At 39.2% G+C, this 16,414-nt stretch overlaps 1 protein-coding gene across 3 annotated transcripts in view; it reads left to right on the forward strand.

The window, feature by feature from the left end:
- furinb (furin (paired basic amino acid cleaving enzyme) b) overlaps window positions 1-16,414 on the forward strand; it is a 131,645-nt gene that overhangs the window by 1,164 nt on the left and 114,067 nt on the right. For 2 of the 3 annotated variants that reach the window (XM_067436906.1, XM_067436908.1), the window contains exon 2: window positions 4,205-4,483. In XM_067436906.1, the coding sequence (XP_067293007.1) occupies window positions 4,304-4,483 (180 nt within the window). In that variant the 5' untranslated portion in view covers window positions 4,205-4,303. Of the gene's footprint in view, window positions 1-846; window positions 982-4,204; window positions 4,484-16,414 lie in introns of those variants that run through there. The other variant, XM_067436907.1, reaches the window with a different exon arrangement.

The following is a 16,414-nucleotide window of genomic DNA, read 5'->3' on the forward strand; positions in this document are numbered from 1 at the left end:
TGCAATAAATAAATGCACAGCGTGGATAAAGACAGTATTGTGATATTCTTTGTCTCATGTGGTTCATGTAACGACTGAGTGATAATACTCTTATATTAGAATTGCATTATAAATGTCACTTGACTTCTGTTGGCAGGTTTGATAATGAAACCTGTTTTTTTAACCCACAGAACAGACAGTGTGGTCATCTTTTGTATTGATCCCAATGAGAGAAAGAGGAAAAAAGAGGTAGAGATAAACAGAGTATTTGGGCGCTGTCTGTCCCTCTCTAATGAGTGACTAAGCACTTTGGTTCATGACCTTACCGAGCCATCATGGATCATTAAAGGTTTAGTAGTTGTAGTTGTGTTTCATGAGGAGTTATTAAGGCATAGTAATTACTGTTCTTTCTTCCCCAGAGAGCACGCTATAAAAATGTGGCCCTCCTCGCCAGCATACAGTAGCATCGCCCGGGATGTCAGATCCCCAGAGACAGTTAGATAATCTTACTTTCCATTCAGTTCAGGCCATAACGGGTGCTCGGAGTCATTAAATATGGAAAATAAGTAATTTGAAGTGTTGAACAAAGATTGATGGCCCGACCGCCAAAAAGATTCTGAAGTACTGGCTTCACATTAATTTGAATGACGTTTTGGCTTCATGACCTGTTCCCGCGAAGCACCGGGATTTCGTGATTTACTAGAAATGCGCTAATTTTCAGTTCTAGGAAGGCTGTTATCCTGATCGTTTCTGGTCAATGTTGCGGTTGCAATACAATTACCAGAAATTCCCTCTGGACTGGTTCCACGTTATGCTTGTAAGATAAAAAAAAGAGGTGGTCTTCTGCCTGGTTTTCAACACTTAAAAGCAACACAAAAACCTTGTCAGACCTAATAAAGAGAAGAAAAGACAAGCCACAATCCCTCTTTGTATGTTGGAACAGCATCTGACTGGGAATCAACAGCCTTTCTGTCACCTCTTACAATGCGTTGTGCTCTAAAGGTGAGTCCTTCATTACCTCCAACATTTATCCATTAGAAGAAGCTTTCACACGTGGCTGCATTATTAAATTATTCTCGTCGATACAGGTGGAAGATTAGATAAGGGGACGGTTAACCTGAATGGCAGTTATTTGACAATGCTGAAAATGGTTTATAGTTAAGAGTGCTAGAGGCGGTGAATAATTTTCCAAGAGTTCATCTCTTTTCCATTACCTGTCTTGTAGATTTGTCTTAGCTGCTAATTGATGCAATTTGATTAAAATTAGCTTAATTAGATCTATTAATTGGTTTAAGCAATTGATTAGGTTTAGATATGTCAGGCATTGCATTTACAGTGAAACGTGCGAGTACAGTCTCTCTCTCTCTCTCTCTCTCTCTCTCTCTCTCTCTCTCTCTCTCTCTCTCTCTCTCTCTCTCTCTCTCTCTCTCTCTCTCTTCTTCGCTGTCTCTCTTTCTCATTTTCTTTGCTTGCGGAGGTGTGACATTCACAGGTTCCATCAGTAAGACACACATGGTTTTCTCCTCTTTCCTCTCCAGCTCACTGCACTGTGCCAGCCCTTAATGAGCTCTGTAATGCAGATTTTAGACGTGACGATTTGTTTGTTTCTTCAGCAAGCCTTTTACCAAGATCCTCACTTCTTCCTACCAGGAGCGGCTATTTAAATGCTAAACTCTGCATTGTAGCCGTCATACTCAGAGGAATTGTTTGGCTAATGGCATTCTCTTGTTTTAAGCCTTGTTTTAAAAGACGTTGTGTAGGTTGCCTCTATAATTTTAACACTATTCCTAGACCTCATGCGTCACGCCTTCACTATTCATACTATGAATTTTCACGCTCGCTGTCTTCAAAGCACACGCCAGGCTTTATTGTTCGTGCTCTGTTTTGTTATAGAGGGTGTTGGGGGTTATACGCCAAGCCCTGAGCCAAGCTTTGAGCTTACTTACACAGTCAGCAAGAACTGAGTTGTCTCTAAGGAGCTGCTCAACTCTCACGGGACTCCCTCTTGCTGTGTCGGAGAGCTTCTCTTATAAATGGTGCAATACTCAAGCAAGCTACATGGTCATCATGCCAATGTATATGGTGTCAAACCGTGCTTAAAACACCTTCTGTCTTTCGCCTACCCTGACTGCTGTTCCCAAAATGTCCTTCTGGTAAGAGAATTCAAGGACATTCTAAAAGTAGTCCATGCTTTACTGTATATACACTACCATTCAGTAGTTTTAAAATAAATGAATACCTTATTCAGCAAGGATGCATTCAATTGATCAAAAGTGATAAAGACATATATATATATATATATATATATATATATATATATATATATATATATATATATATATATATATATATATATATATATATATATATATATATATATATTTAAAGTGTACATAACACAGTTTCTCCCAGTCTCATGTTAATCTTCTTGAGTACATTACTACTAGAGTAGTAATGCATCCTTCATATCTCAGAAGAGTCTTTTGTTTTATCAGATTTATAAAAGACAGATGCGTTGGACTGATTCTTTCCGAAAACAGCCAAACTTGTGGAGATGTGCTGTGGGTGGAGCTAAAGAGTCACGAACACCCACACACACACACACACACACACAAAATACATCATGGCATTATCTCTGGATAACATTCTATTCACTATACATTATATACACTTACACGTGCGACGATTGCCCAAAAAACGTTTGAAACTTGACATTTAATGCAGGTTCACTCACCAGTCTCGACTCGTGCCCGGGAACAAACAAACACACTTGCAGAACTCAGTTGCTGCTCCATAAAAACAAACTGCTTTCACTGTTTCCTTAATGCTGGGTCTACACGTGGTCTAAAAACAAAATGACAGCGCTACCGTAATCGTACGAAGATCGTTGATGGACGTGCTCTGGCTGATGTGCACTCTTTCGGGAGAAGTACCCATACATCCAATTCCCCCCTTTATGACGTCATACAGGGCCATACCCAAATAAAACTTACCGAAAATGATTTGAAACCTGAAGGAGTGTATTTGGCACAGGAATACTCTGTCATGCGTCCAACTCTTTTCTTGAGATGTTTTGCCATGTTAAGTCATGATGCATGAAATAGCATTAGATCCCCCTTTAAAAAAACTATAAATAATAATAATGAAGAAACTGATACAAACTAATTTTTATTAGCATGCCATGCAGAGCTAGGGCAAATATTTTGTTCACCCTAAAATGAAATTTCTGTCATTAATTACTCTCCCTCATGTCGTTATAAACACATAAGACCTTTGTTCATCTTCAAAACACAAATGAAGATCTTTTTGAAGCTCTCTGACCACTCCATAGACAGCAATTTAATTAACACTTTCAAGGCACAGAAAGGTTGGAATTTTTATTCGTTTTTTTGCGCACAAAAAGTAATCTCATCATTTTGTAACCAACGAGATAACCACTGGAGTCACATGGACTATTTTAACGATGTCTTTACTATCTTTCTGGGCCTTCAAAGTGGTTATTAAATTGCAGTCTATACCTCTCAGATTTCATCAAAAATATCTTAATTTGTGTTCCGAAGATGAAGGAAGGTCTTACAGGTTTGGAACGACATGAGGGAGAGTAATTAATGACAGAAATTTCATTTTTGGGTGAACTAACCCTTTAAGGTTTTCAGCCAATCATTTTTTAAATTTCCATCTGTATCTCACACCTAGCTAATATATGCCTTGAACAGATTTGGATTACAGATCCACTAGTACTAGTTTATGATACTTTGATGGTTCTTTTATGCCCGTTTGATATATGAAAGCTTAATTTTCTCTTAATTGCTTGAAAGAGCACAGAAAACTCGGAAACAGAAAACAGAGAAGAAGAAAAATCCCACAGGTTTTAAATGACATGAGTAAATGATGGTATTTAATTTCTTGGTGAACTGTTCCTTTAAGACAAGCAACATCAGCATTTCCTTTTTTGTGAACTTGTTCTAGATACAAGCGTATAGTTGTGAATCACACATTCTCATCCTTGTCCTACAAAGTGCTGTTTGTATCCCAGTTTCCCTTGGTGTACCGCTATCAATAGCACTCAAGACACCTTTATGAAAATGTATGACTCGCCACGGTCCCTCTGAGGATGTTTTCTGACAGAACGGTTATGTTTAGATAACCTGAGCTTTATAGAAAACGATGGGCCTCCTGGTGCACTAGTATTTCTTTTTCTGACAGTCTGTCTTATCTTCTCCAGGTCATTACAGTCCTGAAATCACAGTGCAGCTCACAGATGCATTAGAAAACAAACTCCATCTAGAAGACCAGAAGGGTTGGAGACGAAGCACTCCTGTTCATGGAGGGCCGCTGGACCCTGCTGCTGTTTCTGGGGGCGTACCTGGTCCTCCTGGCGGCTGAGATACGCTTGATTGCAGGCCAAGGCATCTACACCAACACGTGGGCCGTCCACATTGTAGGGGGAGCCACGGAGGCTGAGAGGATTGCACAAAAACATGGTTTCATCTGTCATGGCCAGGTGAGTGGTATCAGTGCTTTATCAAAGATTCATCTCCTGCTTCTTGTGAGAGTTGCTATATTTGTGTATGTGGACATAATGCTGCACAAGGTTTGTAGTGATGCCCCAATATATCATTCACCTTCTTGCTATCAAGCTCTGTTGCTTTACACCAGCGGAAGACAGATTTGCACGAACACACCCACACAAGTAGTTCGCACAATCGCGAAGGCCCCTCCGAGAAGTCCTTGTAGATGCTTGTCAAGTCGCCCTTTTCCCTGCGTCTGTCACTGTTCAATTCATTAAGATGGAGATGCGTCAGCTGTGATTGGGGAAATTAATTTCGGCTTATGTTGTATTCTTTTTCCCTGCTGCCGGCATTGTCTCGTTTGTCTTGCCAGATGTTCCCTCTTCTGTTGTTATGGTATTAAATGCTTAGCTGGAAGACGAAAAGCAGGAATGTATCTGACAACTGAAACATTGTATGTGAATTAATCCTTGTGAGTGCAATGCCCTCTGAGCTCGCTGTGAGGAGTCTGTGAATAGCACGTGTGTGGGAGGACAAGAGTGGAAAGAGCTGCCAAAATAAAGCTCTCCTCTCCCTCTCCCTTTTCTCCTCTTCTTTCGCCTTCCCTCTTACCCTACTGTAAATCAGTCCTAAAACAGTAAGCACTTCTTTCAGTAACACTTCTAACAAGATTTTTTTTCGTGACCTAGTGGGTCCAGTAATTCTTTTTACTTGCCCTGCCAAGATCCACTGGACCCACCACAAAATAATCAGTTTGATCGGTCTCAAACCACAGTCAGTTATTCCTTGAAAGTAAAAGCAAAAACTGACCTAAGCTTTGGGCATCTGTCGCTGCATTAAAAGGATAGGCTAGTTCACCCAAAAACGAAAATCTTCCTGTCTGTCTTTCACGAGTCACCTCTCTAATGTAAACTGACAGAGCTGAACAAATTAAGTCTCTCATTTTCAACCGATACAAACCAGCGATTCTGATACACACACCTCAGAGTGGTAGCAATATTAGATAATTTAGTTTTAATTACTTTGTGTATGCAATGACAGAAGTCAACCAAACACACATTAAAATAACTAATGGCGATCTAAGCTGTTTTCTGTTGTTCGCCATTTCCACAAGGGTGTAGTACAAAGGATTTGATGCGTGAATCCATACATTTTCTTGCAAAGCTTTACTTTTCTTGGGTTAAGTTACATTTTTACAAGAAATCAAACTCTTTACTATTACAAACTATTTACACTTATTCACATTCACAAACATAAATTCTATCAGTTTGCACAGTCAAAAGAGTGTGTAGCACCAACCCTTCCTTCATCCTTTTTTCTTCTTCAGAATTATTACGCATACATAATACGTATATTCAAAATCATGCGACACTATACCAATAGCACAAAATAAACATTTATCAAAAACAGAAACACTCCTCATATAAGGCAAAATATTACAAAATGATTAATGTAGTTATGGATCTAACTAACTATTGTGGTGTAACCTCAATTATTCCTCTAATACAAATCATGATATCGTCTTAAAACAGCATATGTTGCATGAAAAACAGAAATAACTGGTGTCAGATTAGTGGGAAAGGGCTCAAGCCAGTTGTAACTAGGGTTGGGTACCGATATTGGCACCTGTACCTATATAACTGGTATGTACCGGGCCGAATATTAAAATTCCTCATTTCGGTCCAAACGTGCTTCCGTGCTTTGGTTGGCACTGAGCCAGAGACGGACGCGCTCAGCGCTCATCACATATTACAACTATTCAGTGTTTTCAACCACATCATGTCTATTTAGGTTCCAGATATTTAAATGCACATAAGCACTAGCAAAAAACACTCACATTTAATAAGTAACTATATAGTAACTTTATTCTTCTCTCACTTCACTGGTCACTTACTTTCATGTGTTTTGTGAGACAAGGATGAATTTACGTGATGTAGCCTAAATCCGACAGATCCGATTCTCTGGCGAGGCAGTGCACATCGCGCAATATAGATCAACTAACATGATCATTATGACAAAACACATTCACTTACTAATGTTTGAAAATCAGAATACTTTAGTTCATTATATAGTTAACATGTTATATTTTGAATAAAAAAGAAAAAAATACAAACGTATTTGAGAAACACGCCAAGGAAACAAGGTGATGCGTTCTAAAATATTAGAGTTAGAGAATATGGTCATATTTCAGCAAAATAAAGCTGAACCATGCAGGTGGTAAACATTTTAAATAAAAAGCCATTCTTTAATGTCATCCAACGTCGTTTTGTGTCTCTCTCTCTCTTTTTAGGCACTGGTACCATTTTAAAAGTACCGGTTTGGCAATGGTATTGTAAAAAACCCAAACGATACCCAACCCTAGTTCTAACGCAGTTTGCAGATATGGGAAGAAGGAGATGGGAACTGGCAAACGTTTAAACACTTTAATAAATAAATAAACAAACTGAAAGTAAAACCGCAGGCAGCCCCTCAAGGACAACTGCCGTGCACACACATAATAAACTGATACAAAACACAACATAAAATCCAGGCCTGGTCTTCTCTCGTCCTTCACTGTCGTCGCTCCTCCTTTTATGCGCCCAAGCTCCTCCATGAGACACGAGACGGTGTGGCTCAGTGCGTTCTCACGGTCCATCTGCCTCGTCATGCTTGTCGCATTCTCCCGAGACTGTGCTCTTCCCGAGCCCCCCGGGGGACCGATCACAACGACCATGGCACCTGGGGGTAAGGACAGACGAGGCAAGAGAAAAGGAGGTGGGAACTCACCACTGGCCTCTCCCCGTTCTCATGTTCCCTCTGCCTTGTCCTGCTTGCCACACCAGTATATAAAGTTTCCATTGGAAGAATGTTACAGAAAATAATTGAATGATTATGTGTGTGGGGGTGACCGAAGGCTACAGTGCCAGTAAAAATGAATGCGAACTCACAATTTTTTTAGGCAAACTGATTCAATTTTTTTGCACATAATTATATAATACCATCAGGATAATAATGTGTTATTATTTAGTTGTTGGTCAGAGTACACATGCGTGAATGTCTTTGGCCATTCTATCGAGTCCATCAAGCATCGTAAGACCCTGTATTTTATTCTGTTGAGTTTTGGTCTATCTTGGTCTTGATTTTAGAGCCTATTTACACTTGTCACTTGATGTGTAAGATAGCTGTCTGATTTGTTCAAACAGTTCCATTAACAGTTGGGCTTATAAATTTGACTCCGCAAAACGAATATATGCAATCTTCAATACCCACACTATATGAAAAATCAGAGTGAGAAATGTCATCAGCACTGGTGAGAGAAATGAAGATGACTGTATTGAACTTCAAAATTCAGTGGCGAAAGTAGGGCTGGACAATAATTCAATATCAATATATATCGCGATATAATTTTTTTCAATAACGGTGATATGATTTTTAAACACATTTTCGATATTTCGATAAATACATTACAGCATTTCATTCCTCACGGACTGACGTTCAGGGCGCAGCCGTCAGAAAGAGCAGAACATGATTGGCTACTTGCGCGATGACGTACACCACAGAAACGCAGCCAGTGCTCAGCACTAGTAGGCTGATAGATCCAACGCGGCAAGTTTTAGCTACAAAGAGTTTCCCTGACCGCAACACAAATGTGACTGAACGAACTTCCACAAGTAAGGAGAAATAAATAGTTGATAAGAGAAGAAAGACTAACGTTAATTCAGTGGGGTGGAAGTGGTTCGGCGTGTCCCCCGCACTTTTAATAAAGTGTATTTTCATCCCCCGCACATTTACTGGGTCTCACCGGTCCTAGTCGACCCGCTCCGAGCCGGATTCGAAACGGCATTACCTGGAGCGAGGGCGGGCAAGTTAACAGGGACGCTATAGACCGCTTTCTCTAACCTCGGTTGATTGCGCGCTTCTTGAGGTCACGGGCAAGTGTATACATAGAAACCAACGTGAATACATCAAGATTTAATTTCAGAGACAAAAAATAATCTATGCATGACCTGTCATTTTATTCTTATCTAAATATGAGGAGGACGCTCTCACACAAAGTCCAAAAGCGGATTCGTAGAAACTTACTGTCACACTGGAGCTGCAGCTGAAGGAAAACAATCGTTATGAGCTGAAAGGTGACGACGACAGTCAGACGAGGGCGACAATATATGAAAGCAATGAAGGAGCATCATGAGCAACAAAACTGTTTTCAACACTGATAATAATCATAAATGTTTGTTGAGCATCAAATCCTAATATGAGAATGATGAGTGACACTGAAGACTGGAGAAATGATGATAAATTCAGCTTTGATCACAGAAATAAATGACACTACTATATATTCACGTAGTGAACAGATGATGTAGATCAGAATATTCCACTGTATTAGGCCTACGTTTTTTACTGCATTTTTAATTAAATAACAGCAGCATTAAATATATGCTATAGTTTTGCATAAAAGGAAAATAGAGCGCTATGAATTGTTCTTCACTGAAATTTAAAACTTGAAAGAAAATGCTCAATAAACTGCATCTGCGGCATAGGAGCACTGTACGCTGTGAAGCAGATCCAGCATCTGAAGCAGATCCATCCGCTATATTCTGAGTCAGGCTGAATCCTGGCTGAAGCACTTTTGTTTAATCTATATTAAGAATAATATAATCAGCCTATATTATAGTTTAAACTTAAAGATATTAATATTAATAAAGTGAGAGTCTTATGTTTATTTGATGTTGATTTCACATTTCTTTTTCATATAAAGGCTAAATACAAATAAAAGGTGAACATTAATTTATTGGTACTGGTTTTATTTCTAAAAAATTATATAGTTTTATAGGAGGACTATTCATAGACTTGGCAAATACATTTTTCAGAAGTTTGTAGGTACAGACATCCTTTGTGGCAGTTCTTAGTAGTTTTTTCTAAAGCTTTTATATAATTCATATCGATATCGGAATTATATCGTATCGACCGAAATTAAGAAAAATATCGTGATATGAATTTTGGCCATATCGTCCAGCCCTAGGCGAAAGTTGTTTCATTTGCTGCAGTTCGCGCTTCTGCTTGCTCAGAGAGATGCTCATCTCTGCAGGCCATGTAGAGATGCACAGTCACGCTGTGGTATCTGCCTACAGGGAGCCAATAACACACTATCACGCCTTTTATTTCTCGCAATTTTGGGAGGAGTACATTTACATATGTGGCTTCAACAACCAGATGCATTTACACTGTGTTCTGGAATGTGTCTCAAACCGGGAATGCTTGTGCTCTTTTTCTCTGAAGTATTTCTCATTAAGACTCATCTTGATATTTTGTTAGTTATGTAATGCAGGGGCTGAATTTCAGTGCAGGGTTGCTGGTATTGCGCATAGTTTTAATCATTCCTACAGGTTTCACACATTTATTCACTATAGCAAGTAGGTTGACACAGAATATCAGATCAATTCAGTGATACCGCGATGTACTGAAATTAAAACTCTGGTTGTACTTGGCCTAAAACCGAAACCTGAAACAAAACTCCCTGTTTCAGCAGCAGTCAGTTCTCACCCGTTTTTAAAAATACTATAAAAGTGGGTGCGGTTAAACTGCGGAGTGGGACTAGGGAATACTGACAACACAGCCTAATTCAGACAATTTTATTTTGCTTTTATTAAAAGCATCAAAGCTTCCCACAAATGCATGCTGCAAATTACCATTACACGCAACACAATATACCCATTTGTTTCGTTAGCTCACCATTACACAAATACAAATATATCCTGTGACAGCTATGATTCAGTGCCCAATTAACTGCACAGCCCTCCACATCGAAAATATATATGAACGAGTTTTTGATACATTTTGAGACTTATTTGCCTTTTGGTCGGTTAAAGGGCCGTAAAGAGTGTTAGACTCAGAGTGGATGAATCAGGCTTGTGTTGAAGAGTCAGGATATATTGAAGATAATTTATACGAGGCAAAAAATCACAAACAAACACTCGTTTTTGATCCATTAATGCATTTCTCACTCTCACTGCATGCGATCTCACTGTTTGCGCCAGGCAGAGGGAAATGCCTATCAATGCGTGCTGTCATGAATAGTTAAGCACGTGCTGTCATGAATTGAGCAACGCATCTTATCATATGAGGACACGCAGTCAGTAATTATGAGACAGCGGTCAGTCATCGTCGTACTATAGTATGAGAAAACGTCACAACCTATGACGTTGACATGAAGATGAATTTAAACACGGAAATTGAAAATAGAGCAGGTTTAAAATGAACTAGTTTTCTCCCACATTCAAAAATAAAAGATGGTAACATTGTCTTCTATGATGTTAAACACAAATAACATCTCAGAAAATTTGGTTTAGGGTTTCATGACTTGTTAAAAAGGATTTATTTCTTATTTTATATTAGCTTTTATGAATGAAGTGCAATCATTTTAATGATACTGAATTACTGAATAAAATAAATTGACCACACTTTTATTTAAACTAACAGTAATTTTAAGTAATACAATTGGACAGAAAATATATTACATTTAAAATTTAAATATATTATTCTTTATGATAATATATATAGGGTGGATTATATATATATATATATATATATATATATATATATATAGGTAGCATCATTTTACCAGCATTGCCCAGCGCGACTAACACACCATATTACAGCACAGTAGGGCTGTTGCAAACAGAAACAAGTATATAATTCAGTGCGTTATTTGAGCGGACTTTGCTTTTCTAATGAGTATGAGCGGTACACTGGTAGCGTTTGCATGGGCCATGAACATCTGAGCGCAGCGCACGTGCATAGAGCGGAATATCGAGCGAAGCATCCCACCGCACACACACACACACACACACACTGATAATGGCTAGAGGTAAACTTGAGCGGGCGGCGTATATTTTCTGCCTTTTTCACTTTCGGCCAAAAAACTGATCATTTACTCATATCCATCTCATCCAAGATGTTCATGTCTTTCTTCAGATGAAAGAAATTAAGTTTTTGAGGAAAACATTTCAGGATTTTTTTTCCACACAGTGGACTTCAATGGCAACCAAAATGTTGAAGGTCCAAATCAATGCAGCTTCAAAAGGTTTTCAAAGGGCTTCAGAGTAGAAGGCTGCATTGGGATTGAGTCCCGCCGGGTCTCGCGGGAACCAACGCAAATCTCGCGGGAGCGGGCGGTTTGAATTTTGCTGCGGGCAGGAATGGGCGGCTAAAAAAAACACCGCGGGATAGGGAGGTTGCCTAGCGCCATGATGGAGAAGATGTCGATAGACAATGTAGAAAAGAACCTCAAACGAGGTATTTACAGCACAAAAGCTAAGCAAGGAAAGTCTGACATTTGGAGAAGTTTCTCAATTGTTTGTGATAAAGATGGAAAGGAGCTGGACTTTGTTCATTGTGACAAATGTGCAAAAATACTCATCTACAATGGGCACAAATCCGGCCCGTCTGGGTTGAGGCGACACACCTGCTCTGTTCTCCCTGGTCAAAGTTTTCATGTACCCTAGTTTATCATAGCCTACTATATATATATATATATATATATATATATATTTTTTTTTTAAATATATTTAAAAAAAAAATATTTTTTTGCAAAGCAGTCTATTTTTGTGCAAAGTTTTTGATAAAAACGAAATTATATTTGAATGTATTTTGTGTTTTGTCTTTTTTTTATTTTTTTTACATGCAGGCCAGGGAAACAAAACAAACAACCCCATGAGTCTCTTTAATAATATCAATACAAATAGGCCTACGTGTTTTGTTTTTTCCCTGTGGGACGGGAGAAGACACAAAATCAATGCATCTCTATCAGGGTGGGAAATTAACTTTTCTGCCTACCAGCCACAGTGGCTGGTGGATGCCCAATTTTACCAGCCACTTATATTTTTTACTAGCCACTTTTTCCAGAATTCGAATTTATAAAGAAAGCGCATTAGCATAGTATGGGGCATAGTATGGGGTGAATTCGGGTAGATTTGGAAACTTTTTCCCAGTCATTTCAATGGCTGAATCAGAATCACTACACACAAATGTAGCCTTTATCTCAAAGTGCAAAATGTCTACAAATTTAACATCAGTGCAAGAACAAAATGTATGCAACTTAAACGAAATGCTCAGGAGTCAGGATTAGTCTAAAGCAGGTTAAACTCACAGCACATGCAGTGATGGAGCGCAGCATTCTGAAAGAACCGCCGATCATGAGCTGCTCACGTGAACAGTGCTCTTTACTTTCTTTCCAATTCGAATAGTTTCGTAATCATTTAAAAGAGGACATTTCAAGCTTTCTATACACATATTTCTCATGTCTGTGAGAAGTAGCCTATACACGATGTTTCAGATTATTTATGAGATGCGCACCAGTGCATGTGCGAGTGCTGCACATGCGAGTGCTGAGCAGTTTGGCTGCTAGACTTAAAAATAAATGCAAATGATAAACTTTAGTGAGGATATGCGACACTGCCTCGATTGTGCAAGTGCCAAATCGTGTCAACTGTGCAGCTCGATTAGTTGCAGATGCGATGCGCTGATGCACTCACTCTCACAGCAGGCGCGCGTCTTTAGGCGCGTGTCCTCAGCATGAGATCGGTTTATGAGATCAGCCTTTTTAGAGACCGCTGATCAAAAATCCCAACGCGATTATCGACCGATTGAGATAGGTTGACGATCAATCGGAGCACCCCAATAGTAACCAATAAACATGTTTTACAACCCACCCGCCACTGTGGCTGGTATATACGGCAAAGTCACCCGCCACTTTGAAAAAATACCCGCCATTGGCTGGTGGCGGGTGCTAATTTCCCACCCTGATCTTTATTATTGTGCGGGAATAAATTCTCAGAGTTTTGCGGGTGCGGGCGAGAGTGGACATACATATTGCGGGAGCGGGCGGGAGTGTAACATATACGTTGCAGTAATGGTCAGAAATTCTGCGGGCGGGAGCAGGATGAAGAAAACAGTCCCGCACAGGGCTCTACTTCAGAGGCTCTCCATGATCCCAGACAAGGAATAGGGTCTTATCTAGCGAAACCATTTTTTTTTTTTTTTTGCACAATTGCGCAATCACAGTGAAAGGTCACGCTAAGGGATGGCACAGGACCACAATTCCAGTAGTCGGTACCAATGCCATAAAAATGTGATGGTAATCTGTGGCAATTTCAGTTCCACAGCAAAATGTTTCATGTTTTCTCAAAAGAAAGGGTAAATTCTCATGAAGTAATGGTTCATGTGTTTGTGTCCTCATATAGTGACACACGACAGTTGGCAGAGACTACAAAGAGAGCGAGCAATGTGAATGAAGGGCGCCGACGCATGCACACACACACACGCGTGTGTGTGTGTGCATGCGTCGGCGCCCTTCATTCACACAGAATAGCAGAACATGCAGGAGTAATATTTAAATAGTATTTTTCAGTTTAATATTCACAGACACTAGTATATATATTCAGCTACAGTTTGGAGCCCTGCGCTCAGATTAACACAGTGACTGAATGCAGCTGTGGATGGTCTCGGGAGTGTTACTACAGAAATGCTGGTGTCTTCCCATTTGTAAAATTTCAGTACCGACTTGGCACCGAAGTACCGGTACTTGTGACATTCCTAGGTCACGCTATATGTGGCGGGAAGTACCGCCCCAAGCGAACGTACAAAGACTAATACCAACAGTAGGGCTGCAACAAACAATTATTTTGATAATCGATTAATCTAATGATTATTAGAACGATTAATCAACTAATCATTGATTATTGTCATCGACAATAAGTTCTGAATGATTATTCAATAATTATCTGCAAACAATTACGGTATTACAAGTATACAAATTACAATCTTTTTTACATGACAATTGAGCTGACAGATTCTCATTCACCTTTTAAATAAACAGTATGAAACAGTAACTGACATGAATGATCCTATCTCCTTTTGTAAGTCGTCATGCATATGGAACAAAATTCAGGCAAGTGATAAGACTATAATACCTAAAAGTGTTACAATAAGGACTCCTAAACTCAATCAAGCTTTATTCTATCCAAAATAAATCACATTACTGTAATTATTATTTATACTTTAATCATTATTATTAATAGTATTACTATTATTAGTAGTATTGCATTCTCTACTAAAGAGATTTTCCACTAATTAGTTAGCTTCAGCTGGAGAACTCTCCGCTCACCGGCTCCTCTTGTACTGGGGGTTTAAGGCTGTCATTTTTGGAAAAAAATTATTTCGAACGGATATCAAATATCAAGCAATGTATTCGAATATATTCGAATATCTACGACCCACCCCCATTTAAAAAAAAAAAAAAACGGACACCGCCGTAACGGAGATTCAATCACAAATGCATTGACAGTCTGACAGTCGTAAACAGGACTCAGGCCACAGCCTGTATGGAAAAATAAATTGTTAACTTAATGTTTGAAACAGTAGGTTATCAACTTAATCGATATGAAGTGCCACAATGCAATCATCACAGCTTTCAGTTTGTCACACGTTAACTTACCGCATCAGATGTTGACGCCGTCCTCTCAGCTGGAATTTGTTTACGGATGCCATAGCAACTCTCAACGGCCACCAGGACTTATACGGTTTCATAAAAGCTATTTATTTGTTGTAGAGTGTAATAATCATCTCAGAAAAAATGTATTCTAATGTCAGGCGCAGTTGAAGTAGTTGATTGTTTGCTTACATGGGTAGGTTTAGGGACAGTGTCATTATGCCAACATTATCTTCAAAACTTCTTACGAAATAAAAACTTTATCCCTCAGAAAAAAAGTACTTTCCTCTTGTCAACATGCTTGGTGCATGTGAGCGCGGCGCACGCGGTGTACGTCATATAAGGACGCACACTCAAAAGTAATCCGGTCAGGTCATTTAGATGGTGAAATGTTTCGTTTGATCGATTCATAAAAAGGTTTATCCCACCCGTCTCAAAACGGTTACAATTTCATTAAGTTTGGGCATTTTACTACGATTGAGGTATTACATTTTCATTCAGATTGGACTTTTAAACTGATTACAGTGCTCCATGTAAACGCACCCGACTGTAAAAAATTGCTCTACATGGCACTTTAAAAACCGGATAGTTTATTTATAGTTCGATTACGGATATTTCACTTCATGTTCGAATGCATATTCGAATATCTAATAAAAAGTGAGAGCCCTATGGGGGTTTTATCTTTAAGTACTCCAACATGCACGTCATGCTCCCATTAAAAGCAAGTTGCCCCTTGCATATTGCACATGACAACATTCTTGGTTCGAAGTTTTGTGACACTTTCCCACACTCTGTCATAATTTGTGCTGTTTTCGTCTACCACAATAGCATTTGTAAGGGCTGCATTACACTCTAGCGCTACAGCGCTGTAGCGGTCAAATCGCGATATTGCAGGCACTTACATTAGGTCACGTGAGATCAAACGACTACTCGACAACAAAGATATTTGTCGTAAATTTTTTATTGAGACGTTGTCAAAAATGTTGACTAATCGTTTCATCCCTAACCAACAGCCTTTACACAAAAAAAAATGTGGGCGGTACTTCTGCCTACATCTAGTGGGAACTTTCTGTTGTGATTGCACAATTGTGTCACAGAGCAATAAGATCAGATGTCATATAATGACTGTGCAAACCACCAGTCAAGGCTCACACGTAAAGCATAAAGTTTGATTTAAACCGCTTGAGAACTTTCTTCACTCCGTCCTTGTTAAAAAGCTTGCATTGTGATTGACTGTGATGTGTACGTGCTCTTTTTGTGTTTGCACAGAATTCACTCCGTTCATTAGTGTGGCATAATGAACAAGCTCTTCCTGAATCTCCATTTATTTATGCCTGACACTGACCTGTCAATCAAACACGGGACATTTTCACACCCAGCACGGCGGATTGATTTTTCATTATTCATTTCAGACTCTCAGACAGATTGTGAGAGTCCTTGAAGGGATCCCTGTGTT

Source organism: Pseudorasbora parva, chromosome 25 (genome assembly GCF_024679245.1).
Source record: "Pseudorasbora parva isolate DD20220531a chromosome 25, ASM2467924v1, whole genome shotgun sequence".
Lineage (NCBI taxonomy): Eukaryota > Metazoa > Chordata > Actinopteri > Cypriniformes > Gobionidae > Pseudorasbora > Pseudorasbora parva.